The 18759-nt window shown below is 60.8% G+C and overlaps 2 protein-coding genes across 2 annotated transcripts in view; one reads left to right on the top strand and one right to left on the bottom strand.

Moving 5' to 3' along the window:
- Positions 1–1246: 1246 nt before the first annotated feature.
- Positions 1247–6619, top strand: LOC116486809 (tumor necrosis factor receptor superfamily member 16-like). The gene is made up of 6 exons (XM_032183290.1): positions 1247–1380; positions 3164–3315; positions 4157–4543; positions 5160–5382; positions 5470–5615; positions 6156–6619. Exons 1-6 carry the CDS (start codon positions 1247–1249, stop codon positions 6458–6460), a joined length of 1347 nt encoding a protein of 448 aa, XP_032039181.1. The 3' UTR covers positions 6461–6619.
- A 698-nt stretch (positions 6620–7317) lies between these two features.
- SETD2 (SET domain containing 2, histone lysine methyltransferase) overlaps positions 7318–18759 on the bottom strand; it is a 50314-nt gene continuing 38872 nt past the window's right edge. The window contains exons 15-21 of the mRNA XM_032181940.1: positions 17216–17900; positions 15912–16046; positions 15593–15732; positions 13678–13789; positions 8292–8372; positions 8013–8114; positions 7318–7849 (exon numbers count right to left, since the gene is read on the bottom strand). Coding sequence (XP_032037831.1) covers positions 7688–7849; positions 8013–8114; positions 8292–8372; positions 13678–13789; positions 15593–15732; positions 15912–16046; positions 17216–17900 — 1417 coding nt within the window. The 3' untranslated portion in view covers positions 7318–7687. The remainder of the gene's footprint in view (positions 7850–8012; positions 8115–8291; positions 8373–13677; positions 13790–15592; positions 15733–15911; positions 16047–17215; positions 17901–18759) is intronic.

Genomic DNA, 18759 nt, shown 5'->3' with positions numbered 1-18759 from the left:
ACCTATCCCTACAGCTACATCCCTGTATGCACACCTATACCTACACACACCCCTATTGGTACAACTACACACACCCCTACACCCCGCACACCCCTATACTTACACCTGCACCCCTATATATGCCTGTACACACCTACACACACCCCTATTTGTACAGCTACACACACCTACCCCTACACACACCACTGTGTGCACCTGTACCTGTCCCTACACACATACCTACACCTATACATACACCTATACCTACACCTACACACATACCTATACGTATACCTACACCCACACCATATGTACACACCTATACCTACACCTACATGCACACCCTGTGTACACCTATACCTATACGTACACCTACACGCACACCTATATGTGCATCTACACCCACACCATATGTACCATATACCTACACCTCATATACACCTACACACACCTACACCTACTTGCACACCCTATGTACACCCATGCTTACCCCTACACGCACACCTATACGCACACCTATGCCTACCTACACGCACACCACACGTACACCTATACGTATACCTACACGTACACCTATACCTAGCCCTACATATACCACATGTACACCCGTACCTATTCCTACACACACACCATACAAACACTACACGTGCACCTACACACACTGTGCATACACCTACCCTTACACACACCATACATACACCTACACCTATCTGTGCATACACAATACGTACAGCTACCCCTACACACACCACATACACCTACACCCACCTCTGCACACACAACACATATACCTGTACCTACCCCCACACATGCTGTATGTACACCTACACATACCCCTACCCCTACACACACCATACGTACACCTACACCTATCCCTGCACGCCCCATATGTACACCTACACACACTGTATGTACACCTACACATGCACCTACACATGCTGTATGTACACATACACCTATCTCTGCACACACCATACATACACTTATCATATACACCTACCCCTACACACACCGTACGTACACCTACACCTATCACTGCACACACCATATGTACACCTCTACCTACCCCTACACACACTGTATGTACACCTACACGTACACCTACCTACACTGTACGTACACCTACCCCTACACACAACATACATACACCTACACCTAGCCCTGCACACACCATACATACACCTACCCCTACCTACACCATACGTACACCTACACCTAGCCCTACACACACCATATGTACACCTCTACCTACCCCTACACACGCCGTATGTACAACTACATGTACACCTACCCCTACACACACTGTACATACACCTACACCTACCCCTACACACACCATAACTACCCCTACACCTACCCCTACACACACCATACATACACCTACCCCTACCTACACCATACGTACACCTACACCTAGCCCTGCACACACCATATGTACACCTCTACCTACCCCTACACACACCATACGTACACCAACACCTATCCCTACCTACACCATACCTACCCCTACCCCTACCCACACCGTACCTACACCCACACAAGGGCCAGGGGCTGACCCCAACCCCCTCGGCTCCCACCCGGGCCAAACCCAGCGAGGCCGGAGCCGTGCCGAGCCGTGCCGGGCGTGGCCCCGCCCCCGGCCACGCCCCCTCCGGCGGCAGCCAATGGCATGGCGCCTCGCCCCTCCCTGCGGGGCCGCGCCGAGCCGGGCTGAACCGAGCCGGGCTGGGCTGAACCGAGCCGAGCCGGGATAAGGGAGCAGCACCGGGACCAGCCGGGCTGAACCGGGACGAACCGGGACAAACCGGGACGAATCGGGACAAATCGGGACGAACCGGGACGAACCGAGCCGAACCGGGACGAACCGGGATAAACCGGGACGAACCGAGCTGAACCGGGACAAACCGAGCCAAATCGGGACAAACCGGGACGAACCGAGCCGAATCGGGACAAACCGGGATAAACCGGGACAAAGCGAGCCGAACCGGGACAAATCGGGACAGACCGAGCCGAACCGGGACGAACCGAGCCGGGACAAGCCGAACCGGGATAAATCGGCCTGAATTGCCCCGAACCGGGCCGAGCCGTGCCCGGGGACGGCTCCGGGCGCTCCCCGCTCAGCAGCGGCCGCGGGGGCGCGGCTCGGCCCGGCTCGGCCCCGTGCCCGTGGCCGCGATGCGGCGGGGCCGGGCCCCGCTCTGCCTCCTGCTGGCCCTGCAGCTCTGCCCGCCGCAGGTCCGGGGGGGCCGGGGCTGGGCTGCTCCTGCCACCCCTTTTCCCTTCCTTTTTCCCCCTTTTCCCTTCCTTTTTCCCCCTTTTTCCCTTCCTTTTTCCCCCTTTTCCATTTCTTTTTCCCCCGTTTCCCTCCCCCTTTTTCTTTTTTTCCTCCCCCCTTTCCCCTTTTTCCTCCCCCTTTTTCCCTTTATCCTCCCCCTTTTTCCCTATTTCACCCCCCTTTCCCCTTTTTCCTCCCCCTTTTTCCTTCCCCCTTCCCCTTTTCCCTTTTTCCCCCATTTTCCTCCCCCTTCTCCCTTTTTCCTCCCCCTTTCCCCTTTTTCACCCCCCTTTTTCCCTTTTTCCTCCCCCTTTTTCCCCATTTTTTCTCCCCCCTATTCCCCTTTTCCCTTCCTTTTTCCCCCTTTTCCCTCCCCCTTTTCCCTTTTTCCTCCCCCCTTTTCCCCCTTTTCCTCCCCCCCCTTTCCCCTTTTTCACCCCCCCTTTTCCCTTTTTCCTTCCCCCTTCCCCTTTTCCCTTTTTCCCCCTTTTCCCTTCCCCTTTTCCCTTTTTCCTCCCCATTTCTCCCTTTTTTCTCCCCCTTTTTCCCCCCCCTCTCCCCCCGTGGGAGCGGCCTCCCCCCCCCTTCCCCTTCCCCTCCCCTCCCCTCCCCGTCCCCATCTGGCCGCAAGCTGGGACCCGGGGGGGGCCCCTCGGGACCGCCCCCCCCCAGCCCCCACCCGCCGGGACCCGGCGCTGGGGGGGGGCCGCAATCAGCGCCTTTGTTCATGGGGGGGGGCATCACCGTGTGAGCACCCCAAAATTATTTTTTGGGGGGGCCCCGAATGAATTTTGGGGTCCGCGGTGCAGGATCCGTCCCTGAACGCAGGGCGGAGATAAAGGGGAAACTGAGGCACGGAGGGCGTGGGGGGCACCCGGATTTTTTGACCCCCCCCCCCAAAAAAAATTAATCCTTCTCCCCGCAGGTGCCGGCGCGCAGCCAGCAGTGCCCCAGCGGGACCTACACGGAGGACGGGGAGTGCTGCGCCTCCTGCCCCCCCGGATTCGGGGTGGCCGTGCCCTGCGGCCGCACCAACACCCAGTGCGAGCCCTGCGCCGAGAGTGAGTCCCTGTCCCCGTCCCCATCCCCATTGTCCCCATCCATGTCCCCGTCCCCATTCTCATCCCCATCCTTGTCCCTGTCCCCATCCCCATCCCCATCCATGTCCCCATTCCTGTCCCTATTCCCGTGCCCGTCCCTATCCCTGTCCCTGCCCCCATTGTCCCCGTCATCCCCCTCCATGTCCCCATCCCCATTCATGTCCCTATCCCAGTCCCCATCCTCCCCGTCCCCATTCCTGTCCCCATCCATGTCCCTGTCCCCATCCCTGTCCCCATCCCCATCCATGTCCCTGTCCCCATCGTCCCAGTCCCCATTACCATCCCCATCCATGTCCCCATCCCCATCGTCCCCATCCCCATCCATGTCCCCGTCCCCATCCCCATCATCCCCATCCCCATCCATGTCCCCATCCTGCTCCCCATCCTCCCCATACCCATCATTCCCATCCCCCTCCTTGTCCCCATCCCCATCCTCATTCATGTCCCCATCCCTGTGCCCATCCCCATCCCCGTCCCTGCCCCCATTGTCCCTGTCCCCATCCCAGTCCCCATCCTCCTTGTCCCCATTCCCATCCCCATCCATGTCCCCATCCCCATCCCCGTCCCCATTATCCCCATCCTTTTCCCCGACCCCATCCCCATCATCCCCATCCCCATCGTCACCATCCCCATCCCCATCATCCCCATCCCTTACCCCCATCCTTTTCCCAACCCCATCCCCACCATCCCCATCCCTTTCCCCGACCCCATACCAATCCCATCCACCATCCCAATCCCCATCCCCGTCCCCATACCCCCCCACCACCCCCTCTCTCACCCCCCTCGCCCCTTTTTTCCTCAGACCAAACCTTCTCGGCGGTGAGCAGCGCGCTGGAGCCCTGCCGGCCCTGCACCCCCTGCGCCCCGTCGCAGCCCCTCGCCCAGCCCTGCACGGCCACCCACGACACCCTCTGCGCCTCCCGCTGCGCCCGCGGGCATTACCGACCACCCGCCGGCAACGGGACGGGCCCGGGGAGGCCGTGCCAACCCTGCCGGCTGTGCCACGAGGGCTACGGCGCCGTCCGCCCCTGCGCCCCCACGCAGGACGCCGAGTGCCGGCCGTGTCCCCAAGGTTTCTACTCGGAGGAGCGCAGCGCCGAGGCGCCCTGCCTGCCCTGCCAGCCCGCCTGCGGGCCCGGCGAGGTGATGATCCGCGCCTGCAGCCGCCTCTCCAACACCCTCTGCATGGGTGAGAGCCGTGGGGACGCGGCCGAGCTCGCCGTGCCTCGGTTTACCCGTCCGTAGCCCCACGGTGCCCGCGCGCGCCCCGCGGTGCGCACCAGGGCGCACGGCAGGGAAAACCCTGGTGAGGTTTTTCCCCAAAATCCCGCGCCCTCCTGGGGCTCGCGTGGGATGTCTGAGTTTGTAAGGGGTGGCACCGAGGCACCGAGCCCCCTCTGAGCCCCCACCCCCCCAAGAGTTATATTTGCGCCCCCCCCCTTCACGGGGGCCACCGGCAGCTGCCGCCCCGCGGCTGTCATCGCGGCCCCGCGCGCCGAGCAGATGCTCCCGGCAGCGCCGGCGCGGGGGCTTTGATGTGGCCAGGAAGGGATGGGGAGGGCCTGGGGGGGGCTGGGGTAGGGGGGTGGGGGCCTCTCTGTTCCATTCCCCGGCTCTGGTTTCCTCCCAACCCCCCAAAACCCCGTGGAGCATCCCTGGGGGGCTGTTTTGGGGACCCCCCTGCCCATCCTGCCCCCGTTCCCAGGGGAAACTGAGGCAGCAGAGCTGGGTGGGAGGGGGGGGGTGGATCATTGGGACTCCCCTCATTTTTGCCGTGGGCTGGGGGGGGGGCTTTATCCCTGCAGAGAAGGACCTGCAGATCCTGAAGCGGGCGGAGGGGGACCCCCAAAAGGAACCCCGGCAGCGGCAGCCGGCCCCAGGGGCCAGCGCGGCCCCCACCGCCTCGGCCGCCTCCTCCGAATTCATGCTGCCCCCCCCCGAGGACACGGGCAAGGACATCATCCCCGTCTACTGCTCCATCCTGGCCGCCGTGGTGGTGGGGCTCCTCGCCTACGTGGCCTTCAAGTGGTAAGGTTTGAAGGTTTCGGTGGACAAATGGGGGGACGTGGAGGGGTTTTTGGGGGGGGCGCAGGGTGACCCCCTTCCCCCGTGCAGCTGGCACACGTGCAGGCAGAAGCAGCAGCTGGCCAAGGCGCGCGCCGGGGAGCTGGGGACGGTGCCCGAGGGCGAGAAGCTGCACAGCGACAGCGGCGTCTTCCTGGACACCCACAGCCTGCAGGAGCCCCACCAGCACGGCAAAGGTGAGCAGCGTCCTCCCCGCCCCCGGGGGGACACCGGTTTTGGGGATGGGATTGTCCCCCGAGGTGGTTTTGGCCACCCCGGGATGGGGTTGGGGAGTACCCTAAGGCTGGCGGCATCCGGAGGGGGGTTTTGGGGTCGCAGGGAGGGGTCAGAGAGCATCTGGAGGGGGTTTGGGAGCGTCCATAATCCGGGGACCACCCGTGTGGGGTTGGGGTGCAGCATAAAGGGCACAAAAATGGGGTCAGGGAGCATCCCCTGGAGTTGGGGAGCACCCGCACCTTGGGGGGCAGCACCTCGGTGCAGCGCCTGTGCCCTGAGGAGCGCCCGGATAGGGTTGGGGAGCCCCCCTGGGGAGCACTGGGGTGGGATTTGGGGACACCCAACCCCCCGGGGAGCATCACAGGGGGACAGCCCCCACGTGCGATCGGGGAGCCCCCACACCCAGCTGCAGGAGACGCCGTAGGAGCAGCAACGCTGGTTTTGGGGTGGGACACGGCGCATTTCGGGGTGCCGACGCTGACCCCTTCCTTCCCTTTCAGCACCCCGTCCCGAGGGGCGTCCCTACGGCGCGCTGCCCCCGCAGCGGCAGGAGGAGGTGGAGAAGCTGCTGGAAACCGGGGGTCCCGGGGGCGACTGGCGCAGCCTGGCCGCCCGCTTGGGCTACGGGGACGAAGCCATCGGCACCTTCGCCCGGGGCCAGGCGCCCGCCCGCACCCTGCTCGCCGCCTGGGCGGCCACCGAAGGGGCCACCTTGGAAGCCCTCTGCCTGGCCCTGGCCGCCGTGGGCCGCCAGGACGTGGCCGAGCGCCTGGCGGGGCCGGGGGACGCCAGCTCCGTGGTGTGAGCGCAGCCCCGAGGGGCTTTTGGGGCCACCGCCAGGATTTGGGGGCGCCGAGCCCCTCGGGGACGCCGCCCGCGGTCCCCTGGGGACGGGCGAGCCCCCGGGTGCCGGCAGCGGTCTGGCGCCGCGTGTTCTTTTTTAAGGTGTTTTTGTACTTTTTTAGGAGCGTGGGGTGGGGGGGGAAGGTCTTTTTTGTATTTTGGGGGAGAGGGGGTGCATTAAACAGCCAGACGTGCCTTGGTGTCGCTCCTTTTGTCACCGTGACGCGTCCCCTTCGTCCCCGTGTCCCCTCCATCCCCGTGTCCCCTTTGTCCCCGTGTCCCCCTGCCCTTGGGGCCCTGGGGGGGGTACACAAGGGGCTGGAGGCGGCTGTCCCAGCACCCAGCGGGGTGAGGAGCACCCAGGGACCCCAAGCTGCTCCAGGACACCAAAACCCCTCCACCCCCTGCGTTTTGGGGCTCACGGGGGTGCAAAAAGGGTGATGGGGGTGGGTCCCCGTCCCCAAATGGGGAGGGATGCTGAGGAAGGTCACCCTGTAGTGCCACCACCACCCTTTGCCACCTCCTGCCGCGCCCAGACACCTTTTCCAGGCCAGGTACGGTGTTGATTTCATTTTATTTTATTTTTTTTTTAATTTTTTTTACATAAAAAGTTCAGTAAAAATTGAATAAAGTAAAATGATTTAAGCAGTAAAATCAATCTTTATCAACATAGCACGAGGCCGGCCGGAAATCCAGGGGCAGCCTGTTCCTGAATATTTACATGATAACAGATTAAACCTGGCAGAACGAAACGAGGAAACAAAACAAAACAAAACAAAACACAAAAAAAAACCAAAAAAAAAAACGAAACTATCCTTACAAAGTGTTCCCGTGATATCAGCACGTGTTGGGCTAAAAGCGAGAAATAAAAATAAAAATAAAAACAGAACAAAATTATCAATATATTCACATACACGTTAAAATATAATACAGGTCTTGGTGACACGAGATGCGCGCGGGGAGCGCGCCGAACAGCACCGCCGGGGTGGGCGCCCGGGTCAGCCTGGGGAGAGGAGGTGGGGAAGGGCTGGGAAGAGCGCTCCCACCCCGCTCTTCCTCGGGGGGCCGTGGGGACAGCCCCGCTTCTGCAGAAATTCACAGGTCGGTGTCAAATCTGGGGAGGGGGATTCGGCGGCGGAGAGGGGCGCGCGCCCGCCCGGCCCCGGAGAGGGGGGGGTTTGGTGGTGGGTTACTCCAAGTCCGTGTCCTCTTTGGGTTTGTAAATGGCCCCGAATTTCTGCATGTATTTCTTAATGTACTCCTTCGTTTTGTGTTTCACATTCTCGTTGCACTCCAGGTCCTCCGGGTTCTTGCAGTACTTCAGCTCCTTGTTCATGACGCCGTGCGTCAGCTGCGCGGGAGGAGAGGAGGGTCAAGGAGCGGCACCACGCACGCCAGCACCACGCTCGCTGCCCTCCCCAGCGCCTTTATTAAAGCTCCCCATGGACAAACAGCCCCCGTTTCCCTTCCTTCCCTCGTCCCAAAAACCTCTCCGCAACCCCGAGCCGCGTTACCTTGCGTGCCAGGTGCTTGAAGTCCTCCGTCGTGGTTATCCGGCCCACCTTGCAGTCGGGTTTGCGGTAGGGGTTGAGGCACTGCACGATGAACTGGGACATCTGCAGGTGGGGAGAAACAGCTCAGCACCAGCTTTCCACCCGTTCCCCATCCCACGGCATCAGGCCAGGTGCCACGCTGGGCGTTTTGGTGCTGGGATGCCCCAAATCAGCCCACTCGGCCCCGTGCCAGTGCCTCGCAGCGGCACGTCGCCCGCCCGGGGCTCTGGGGAAACTCACTTCTTTCCTGAAGACTTCCTTGCTCTTCTTAGCCAGCTCGCTCGACGTGTCTGCCTCGGCTGTCTTGGGCTTCTTGGAAGACTGGAACGGGGAGGGGAAAAAAGGGAGATAAAACGATAGGAGGAAAATTAAAATAATTAACGAAGCTTTGCCGGGCCGGCTCCAGACGCAGACGCGCGCGGGCGGGCGGCGGCGAGCCGACGGAGAGGCACAGCCCACGGGGCCACCTCTCCCTCCCCAAAAGGGAACCCTCTGATGTGCTCCCAGCTTACACACGGGGGGACGAGCTTCCCCTGACCTTGTTTTTTGGGGTTGGGACGAGCTCCAACACCAACAGGGCAGCCAAAAAGCGCTCGTTCAGCGGCACGCCGCGTTACCAAAACCGGGGGTTTCGCCACCAAGCCTGCACCCAGCGGCACCCGTCCCACCACCCCATGTCCCCAGCGTCCCTTAACCCTTTCCCCGGAGCCAAACCCGCGCTCCCGAGGACAAATCCCCCCCAGCAGAGGTGGCGCCCACCTCCCCAAATCCGCCCGGCTCGCCCCTATTGTTTGCTTTGGGAAATGGCTGCGCGGAGAGGGCGGCTTCTGGGAGCCCAGGCTGGCCCGGGGAGGGAGGGGTTGAGCTCTGCGGTCTCCGTTATTAGCCTAAAATATGTTTAGCTGCGGGCGAGGAGGTGGGGGGGGGGAGGAATCCGGAGGGGTTCCCCCCTCCCCTATTTATTTCGTGCGTGCGAAGGCGCAATGAGAGGGAGGGGAATCGGCGACTTTCTCCGAGCGGGTGGCTCCGTGGCGCTTCGTAATGCGGGGTGGGAAGAGTTTGGGTGCCTGTAGGATCCCCTCTGCGTCCCAGCCCTGCTGCTCCTCCGGCCCGGAGAGGAGCCCCGCGTTGGGAAAAGGGTGGCACGAGGCCAAATTCGGCGCCCCGAGACGCCCAATTGTGGGGAGAGGCCGGGGGTGCCACCGCCTGCGCCCCGCGTGCTGCGCCCCGTCCCTCCTCACCCCCGGGGCTGCTTTGAGCAACTCTCGAGTTCCTTCGGCGCCGTAATCAAAGCCAGGCGCTCGGCTGCGGCGCTCGGCCATCCCAGGAACGCTGGAGGAAGCCTCCTCCTCCCCTCGCCGGCACCATCTCGCCCCGCCAAACCCCCGGTTTCTGCCCCTGGCCGAGCCGTGGCTCGGCGAGCAGCAGGTTTGGAGAGGGCATTTTCGGAAATGACCCGCGGCCGCGGCGGGAGGCAGGGAGCTCCGGAGGAATTTCTGGCCCTCCCTTCCGAGCACCGAGCCCAAAAGCGAAGGCAGCAGCTCCCGGATTTAATTTCTGCCCCTTTAATGGAGTTTCGGAGTTTGGGGACGGAGCTGGTGCCGCCCGGCATCCCTGCGCCACCCTCCACCGAGCAACACCCGCCCCACAAACACAACCCCTTGGTTTTGTGTGTTTTTTTTTTTGTTTTTTTTTAAGTGTTTAGCGCCGAAAAAAAAGCAGAAACTTCACCCCGAAGAATGCCGTGTCAGCTGGCAGGAAGCAGCCCTCGGAGGAGCCGAAAAAGCCCCGGCAGTAAAAGCAGCGCGGGGCTTCACTAAAACGCCGCCGGGGCAGCTTTTACGGCCGGGAGCTCTCCCGAGCGAAGTGAATTAGTGCAGGGCCGGCCCTGCTGGCCGCACATCAAAGCCCCTCTTCCCCTCCCTCGTCCCGGGTACCTACATCAAACGGCCCCTAATGGGGAGCAGATGGCCCCGCGCCGGCTCCCCGCTCGGCACCGAGGGCACCAAGAGGCAGTGGGGAGCGAGGGCGCAGCCCACGGCGCGTGTCCCCGCGTCCCCCGTGTCCCCCGTGTCCCCCGTGTCCCGTTTTTGGCTGCTCGGAGTCGCTTTGGCTTTTTGGAAGGGGGCATGAAGCAGCAGGATGTGGTGGCGGGGGTGCTGAGGATTCGTCTCCACGAAAAGGGGGCCAAGAGCCCTAAGGAACGGGGCGATGGCGCGCCAGGGTCGCCTCTGGATATCCCCAGCGCCAAAAAAAATTGTTGGGGAGCTGTGAGGGAGCAGGGGAAGGATCCTGGCCGGCCTTTTGGCCGAGGTTTGCCTGCGAGCCCCCAGTTTTCTGGAGGGCGAGCGTCTCGCCGAGTCCTGCGGGGCTTCACGAGGAGCCCACAGATCCTGGAGGGCAGCAGGGAGATGCCCCATGGCGCCTGCTGACGGTGCCCTCCCCAAAAAGCACAGCCTAGCCCCAAAATGCTTTGTGCGTGGCTCCGGGAGCACAGCTGATGCTCTGGAAGGAGCAAAGAGCAAGGAAGCGCCCCAAATTTTCCTCTTACAGCAGCGTTTTAGCAGCCGAGGTTATTCTGGCTGGCTGAGGGCTTTTTAGGGCGGGGAGCAGGGAGCAGCTCCCCCGAGGGCTCGGGGCGCGAGTCGCAACAGGACTCGGCGGCGGCCGGGAGCTCCCGGGCTCTGAAAAGGGGGAGGCTTCAGGAAAAGGCAGCAAAACCCCAAAGCTTTGAGTCGGAGAGGAAAGCAAAGTGTCTCCACGCAGGCTTTGAGGATTTGCAGAGGGAGTGAGCATGGATTGAGAGGCCACGAGCTCCCCAGTGCCCACGGCACGGCTCCAAACTCCCTCCCCATGGGGACGCCCGGTGCAGGAATTGAGGTGCAGGCGAGTCCCACACACAGCCCGAGCCCCAGCAACTCTTACATCAGCCTAGGGAGGCTTTTGGGTTTTTTTTCCTTTCAATCATCCCAGCGCAGCCAGCAGCAGACACACAGGGAGGTCGCAGACGACTTCCAGAGCAGCCCCCCCCTTGGCACGGCACGGGAAAACCCCGCCGCAGCCACCCCGCACGCAGGGAGAGCGTGATGGAAGCCAGAAAACCAAGCTGGGAGCAGCAGCCCCGGCGTTTCCCTCTCTGGGGGGGGGGAAAAACAAGCAGAAATAAAGAAATAACCTCAAAATCACCCGGGTGGCACGCCGGGAGCGAGGTGACCGGGGGCGTTTCGGGAGAGGGGCGAGCTGGGGGGCACCTGCAGCGAGCTGCCCGCGCGTGGGGAGGAGGAGAGGTGGTTTTGGGAGCGAAAAAATCACCGTGAAGAGTGTTTGGGACCAGGCGAGGCCGCCCGGCCCCGAAAAGAAGAGGAGAGCTGCACGCAAAGCCCCCTCCCAGCCTCGCCTCTCCTTCCCCTTTGCGCCCTCGGGTGCGGATCCCAAGCTCCGGTGATGGTTGGAAGCGAGCGGCGTCAACCCACGCGCTCTCCCTCCGTGCCGGGGATGTTTGAGGTCACTTGGAGCTCCCTGCTGCGAGGTGGGGAGCGCCCGGCAAGGGTTGGGGCTGGCTCTGCCTCTGCAGCCAGGAGAGCACACCCTGATTTAAAAAAAAAAAAAAATAAAGCAGGAAACCAAGCAGCAGAGCCGCGACCCCGCTGCCTTCCCCGGCTCCCACGCGTTCCCCGGGCTCGGGGAGCGCCACAGCCCGGCACCAACCCGCCCGCGTCCGCCTCACAGCTCCTGAAATTCCCAATTTCAGCTTTTTTTTTTCTTTTTTTTCCGCCGGTCGGAGGCAGGATTCGTTTCCTTTTCCGTGGAAAAAGGGAGGGAGGGAGGGAGGCAGCTCGCCGCGGCGGGCGCGTGCCGGAGCGGCTCCCCCCCCCAGCGCGCGTCGCTCACGGACGCAGCGGTGCCGAGGGCCGGGGAGAAGCCAGAGCAGGGGATTTGTCCCCAAAAAAGGGGCCGTGCGCCCTTCGAGCAGCCTTCTGAAACTCAGCAGAGCCCCTGAGGAAGGTGCAGAGGGCGCTGCAGTGGTTGCAGAGCACCCTGGAGGACGCGAGGAGCTCCTGGAGCCGCCGCGCACGATGTGAGGTGGAGCCGGAGGTGGCGGCAGCGAAGGGAGGCGAATTTTTGGGGAGCAGAGTTTGGGAGCTGAGCTGGGCGCTGCTGCTGCATCAAGACCTGGGATTGAAGGCTCCCAGAGCTCCCCGAGCCCCGTTGCTGCCTACCACAACGTGCATTTTGGGGAAAATGCGGAGAAATCAAGAGGAGAAGCCTGCAGCGGTGCCCTCCCCGCGACGCAGGGGGTGGGGAGATGCTGCCAGGAGATGCTCCAACGCTGCCGGGCTCTCCATGAGCTCCAGGAGGCAAAAACAGGGGTGAAGAAGCCAACAGATGATGCTGAGGGGCGTGCTGTGCGTGCTCCCGAGGAAATTAAATCCTCCCAGCACGCGGGAGCCGCCGGGGGAAGCCCCGAATAGCAGCAGCAGCAGCTGCCGGCCCTCCAGGCTGGAGGTTGGACCCCGGAAAAGCTGCGGGGTGGGGAGAAGGGGGGAAAGAAATGCGAGGAATGAGGCTGCAGCTCCAGCACACGGGGTGGAAGCTGAGGAAAAGTGTCTCTGTGGAGGCGCTGGACTGCGAGACACGTCCAGGCTGAGCGCACGGGGATCTGACGCTGGGGCCGTGACCAAAAAAAACCCCAAAGCCCACAGATGGTGCTGCCCAGGAAGAAAAAATAAGAGTTAAAGCTCCAGAGTGAGCAGGAACACATCGCTGTATGTCCCTGTGGCTCATCCAAGCTTCAGTACAACCTAAAAAGCTCCTTGTGCGACGAGCAGAGGGCGTTATCCCAAAAGAGCCGTCGGGCTGGCACCGCAGAGACCCTAAAGTCTGCACCCTGCTGCCACGCACAAGCCCGGGGGGATTTCTCCCCCCAAGAGCCCAGCTTGCCCTCGCAGCCAGAGCCATCTGGAGCGTTCCTGCAGCTCCCCAAAATGAATTTTTGACGCTGAGCACAGCCACGGCACCGCAGCCACGCTGGAAACTCGCAGGATTGAACGCGTTCCCCGAGAGCACCCAAAAATCCTTCAAGGCACGAGCCTGTGGGGTCACTGTCGGCTCCGTCACACCCCGGAGAGCTCCCAAAACGGCAGCAGGATGCCAGAGGCAGACCCAGGACAAAAATCCTTCCAGGTTTTTTTTGGATTCCTCCGCGGAGTCGCAGGAAGAAACCACTCGGCGGCGGAGCAGCCGCGTGCCAGGTCTTCGTTCACTCCCTAATTAACTTTTTTTTTTTTTTTTACAGGCAGATAAATATTTGCAAATAAAGTCGTTTAAAAGCTGACTCTCCGGGAATCCCAGCTCAAGCGCTCCGAGGATTTCGTTAACCCCTGGGATCCTGGTGGCAACCGGGACGTGTGGGGAAAGGGACAGGGAGACGTCGCCTCCGGTATCGAAGGCGAAAATCAGCCGGCAGCATAAAGACCGCTGCAAAACTGGAGAGGGCTGGGGCTGCTCCTGGAGCTACAGCCTGATAAAAGCACTCCTGCCATGGCTCTCATGTTTTCCCTGCTCTCCTCGCAGGAGGTGAGGAGGTGGAAGCGGGAGCTTTCCCCCCCTTGGACCCCCCACTCACCTTCATGGGGTTTTCGTCGTACGTCGGAGTCCCCAGGTCCATCTCGGCTTCGTGCTCGAGGCTGGCGTCATCCCCCGGGCTGTCCCACGTCGGGGGATCCCACTGGGTCTGCCTGGAGAAGGAAGAAAAGAGCTGTCAGCCCCCAGGGAACCCAATCCTGCCCGCAGCAGCTCAGCAGGAGCAGCTCGGGCGAGGCACCACGGCTCGCTCCGGCTCCTCAGGCCAACCAGAAGGGAATAGAGGCCGTGCTCACGCGGGATGGATGGAGAAAATCGGGCTGAATATCCCCAGGTTGGGCAAAATCTGCAACGGGGCTACAGTGCTGGCGTCGAGGATGGCTTCGAGAGGGGCGTGAGCACGTGGGAGCAAGGAGAGGATGGTGCCAGGGGGCGAGAAGGACATCGGGGGAGGAAGGAGGCCAGGAGGAAGCAGAGACAGCAGGACGGATCGGGGTGGTGCTGCAGGGCACGCAGGGGCTCCCAGAAGGTAGGGAAAATGACTTAAAAGCAGACTAAACAAAAGGGATGAGAGGAGGGAGATCTCCAGCAGCCCTCCTTAGGCACGGAGGTGACCTAACGCAGCAACTATTTTCCAGCTCCGAGCTGCGCCTGCGTGGAGCCGGGCCGTGGGCTCCTCTGCGAGGGATTAAAAAAAAAAAATAAGTGGAGGTCTGCTTCGAGCCGCTCATCTGAGCTTTTTGGGGTGTGTGAGCTGCGTTCAGAAACCCTGCCCTGCTTTAAGGCCTTTTACTTTTTAGGGAAACGCTGGGGAGAAGCATCAAAGCCTGCCTGTTTCAGACGCGGCTTCATACACCTGATGGCAGGCAGTTATCGCTTGGATGCTGAGTAAAATGAAATATTCAACTCAGAAAGCTCACTGACAAGTGAAGATCTCCTTCCCTCTCCCGACCTTGCCCTGTCTGAAGCTCCAGCAGAGAAGGATTTGCAGAAACCTTCCTGCACGTGTTCCTCTGTGCCCCACGAGTGGTTTCTGGTGTGACTGGTGAAGGCAGAATTCCTCACCGCCAGGTAAGGCTCGGTGGTGCCTCCACTTCCAAACCACAGCTCAGCACAAACACTTTGCTTTTTTTTTTTTTTATTATTTCCTGGGTTTGGAAGGGCTCCTGTTGGGCTGCCGGCGCCGCTCTTGGTGCTGAAGGGAGCAGGAAGGAGGCTGAGAAGCCTGATGCAGAGAAAATGCTTGCACGGAGCCATCAGCACGTCGAGACGCTGTCAGGACTTGCAGGGAAATGCTCAGCCTTAACCCTTTAGGCAGGCGAGATCCCACAAAGACCTCACTTGAGGTTTAAATAAAAAATTAAAATAATAAAAAAACTTGCTCCGAAGTGTAACATTTACGATATTAATCTCTGATATCAGATGGAAAAGGTGAGGGTGAGAAGAAATCCTCCCTTCGGAGGATTTCGCAGCTCCCAAGGGCTTGAAAAGGCTCCGCAGAGCAGGGGCTCTTTGCCTGGCACTGCCACCAAAGCCACACGGGTATTTTAGGGACATGGAGCAGCTGAAAAAGGGAATATTTTTAAGGCAGTGATGGGAAGAAAAGAAGATTTGAAAAGAAATAAATGACCTGCAGTAAAGGATCTGCACAACCATGTCCTACAACAGGATCTACACCGGGTGGTGACCCCAGAAGGACCCAGGTGGGCTCAGAAGCCCCCAACCTGCCCCTTTTTCTGAGACACTCGAGGCTGAAGGCATCGTTTGCGAGGAAATGATTTGTAATGTGTCAGTGTAACCATCCCACTGCCCCTGACACGTGTGGTGTGCTGCCCAGTGCCACCGCAGCTGCCTCTCTTCCACCTGGCTCCATCGCTGGAGAGAGCTCAGCCCCGAAGCAGCACAACGCTTCCCTCATTATCTTTTAGCTCGTTATCCCCTTCCTCATTATCCCTTACCTCGTTACGACGTGGTAGTAGTAGATCTTCCCCTCGGGATCCCGGGCTGTTTTCCAGTTGGGCGGCAGGACGATGGTTTTGGGTTTCGGAGGGGACGGCGGAGGCAAGTCCAGGAGGTTATTGCTCACCACAAGCTCTGGCTAAAAAACAAAAAAACAAAAAAAAACAAAAAAAAACCACAGGAGTGATGGAAAAAAAGAGGGGCAGCAGCTGGAGGTGAGCAGGAGGAGCTGCTGGAGGGAGCTTTTTTAGATGTCACAGCACCCCGGGGTCACCAAATGCGGGTGGAAACCCCCCCGGACCCTCCTCGAGCCGTTACCTGCTGGATGGGCTGGGGCTGCCCGGCCGCCACGATGGTGGTGACGGCGGTGGGGGGCTGCACGATGACACCCTGGGGGTGAGCCGTGTAGATCTGCTGCCCCTGGATGTACTGGAGGCCGGGCTGTGCGTAACTCTGAAACGAAACACAAAGGGAGTTGGGGTCAGCGTCGGTCCCGGGAAGGTCGGGGGTGAAGGGGACGGAGCAGCTTCCCGCACCGAAAATGCCATCGTGGAAGGCAAATGAAATCTGCCCCCTGCTTCCAACGTGCAAGGAGGTGCAACGGAAAAAAAAACGGCGATTCTGACCCAAACGAGGGATCTCTGAGGTCGTCAGGTGTGCGAGGAAGGCGGGAGGAACTCGAAACTAAAAGTTTTGGGCGCTCTTCAGCCTCACCGCGACACGTCTCCGCCTGCTCCCCGCTGCCCAAACGCAAAAAGCCCCAAAGATGGGAAAAGACAGCGAAGGAAAGGTCCAAGAAAGCCCCCAAAAGTGCTTGAAAACCCGGACATTTTCCTCTCCAGGCACCAAGACCCAGAAGTTACGGGGAGTTTGGCACAGCCCCTTCACTGCCTCCACCATGGGAGGAAGGGAAGAGAGGTTAAGGGGAAGAAATCTCGTGTCCCGAAGGACTCGGGGAAGGTCACGCCAAAATCAAGCAGTAGGAACCAGTGGCTGAGGCTGGATTCAAGCGAATTATTATTTTTATCATGAGGTCTGCAGCCATAAAATGGCCCAGGTGTCAGCTTCGGGAAGAAGGAGGCATCGGCAAGGTGCCGAGCAGCTGCAAACTTCCTCGGAAAGGAAGAGGAAGAGGGCTGAGAGCAAATTTTGACACATTTCCCAGCCCCAGGCTGAGCCTGACTGATGGGGATGTGTAATTCTGTGAAGGAACGCGTAATTCAAAGGGAACAGAAAGCAAAGGTTGGCTTGTGGGGCTCCAGCCATCAAGATCTGGCAGCTCCAGACCCCGCTTCTAGCTTAGAGCTCGTGTAAAGGGGGTAAGAAACATCTCTGCCCAGCTCTGAACTGCTGCCTGGCCCCGGTGGCTAGGATCTACAGTGTTTGTGAACAGAAAATGAGCTGTATAAATGTTTTTTTCTCAGCCCCTGGGATGGGATTTTATCTCCACGACGCAGCCGAACACCAGAGCGAGGCAGGATGGCCCCAAAAAAACACGAGCGAAGGGTTCAGACAAAGTGTTCCCCCTCTCAGGCTGGCCCAGTTCCTTTTGGGGGCGTTTCAAGCCAGGTTTTCACCCCCGAAAAAGTGACGTTTCCCCCCGGGGGGGGGGAATTAATTACCTGTACAATCGGCGGGGTGGTCTGCGAGTAGGGGGAGGTCACCCCGTAAACAGTCTGACAGGTCTGTCCCTGGTAATATATGGCCGGCTGCGACTGGGCCGGCGAATATGGCTGCTGCACCGCCACGGCCTGCTGGCTCGAGTCCCAAACCCCGTAACTTTGGCCCTGCACCGTTCCCGGGGTCGGCACGGGCAGGACGGCCACGTTGGCTTCTTGGTGGACCACGCCGTCCCCTTGCGGGACGTACGGAGGCGGCGGCGTGACCTCCAGGGGGGTCGCTACATGTTGGACTACTGGGACGGGCTGCGGGGGGGCCGGCATGGTGGCGGCGTCCACCGAGTGGCCCACCAGGGGTTGAGGGTGCTCGTAGGGGGCCGGGGAGCACATGGAGTCCATGCTCGGGGTGGGCAGCAGCACCTTGCCGGCGTTGGGGTTGCTGGGGTCGACGTAAGCCTGCATGGGGTAGCCGGGCGGGTAGCCGAGGAAGCTGTGGTGGGGGGTGGCGTAGCCCATGGAGTCGTAGGGAATGGGGGAAGCGATGCCCAGGTTTTGGAGCTGCTGCTGCTGTTTCTGGGCTTCCCGCTGGGCCACCTCCTGCTCGAAAAGCTTCCTGCGCTCCTCGGTGGAGAGCTTGTTGCGGTCCTTGAGCCGGACTTTCTTCTTGGACGACGCCGGCGTGTCGTACCTGGAGGGGGGAGAGAAGGGGAGAAAGCGGGTGAGGTCTCAGCGGGCTGCGGGTCCTGAGCAAAAAGGAAGGGGCTGCTGCTTGTGGTGGGTAATAAAGGTGCTCCGGCAGCAGCAGCTGCCCCGATTCTTTGGTTTTTAGCTGCCTGACTGCGCGTGGTGAGCCATGGAGAGGAGGAAAAGAGGAGGAAGAGAGGAGGAAGAGAGGAGGAGGAGAGGAGGAGGAGAGGAGGAGGAGAGGAGGAGGAGAGGAGGAGGAGAGGAGGAGGAGAGGAGGAAGAGAGGAGGAGGAGAGGAGGAGGAGAGGAGGAAGAGAGGAGGAGGAGAGGAGGAAGAGAGGAGGAGGAGAGGAGGAGGAGAGGAGGAGGAGAGGAGGAGGAGAGGAGGAGGAGAGGAGGAGGAGAGGAGGAAGAGAGGAGGAGGAGAGGAGGAAGAAAGGAGGAGGAGAGGAGGAAGAGAGGAGGAGGAGAGGAGGAGGAGAGGAGGAAGAGAGGAGGAAGAGAGGAGGAAGAGAGGAGGAAGAAAGGAGGAGGAGAGGAGGAAGAGAGGAGGAGGAGAGGAGGAGGAGAGGAGGAAGAGAGGAGGAAGAGAGGAGGAAGAGAGGAGGAAGAGAGGAGGAGGAGAGGAGGAGGAGAGGAGGAAGAGGAGGAAGAGAGGAGGAAGAGAGGAGGAGGAGAGGAGGAAGAGAGGAGGAGGAGAGGAGGAAGAGAGGAGGAGGAGAGGAGGAAGAGAGGAGGAAGAGAAGAGGAAGATGCCCACACCCTGCTGCAGGAGGTCCAAAATTGGAGCAGAACCAACCTGGGGAACCCAGCAGCAGAGAGGGGGGACCACATCCACCACCCCGTGGGCCAAAAGGGAAC

The sequence above is a fragment of the Aythya fuligula genome, chromosome 2 (genome assembly GCF_009819795.1).
Source record: "Aythya fuligula isolate bAytFul2 chromosome 2, bAytFul2.pri, whole genome shotgun sequence".
In the NCBI taxonomy this organism is placed as follows: Eukaryota; Metazoa; Chordata; class Aves; order Anseriformes; family Anatidae; genus Aythya; species Aythya fuligula.
This window is presented reverse-complemented; position numbering and strand designations above follow the sequence as displayed.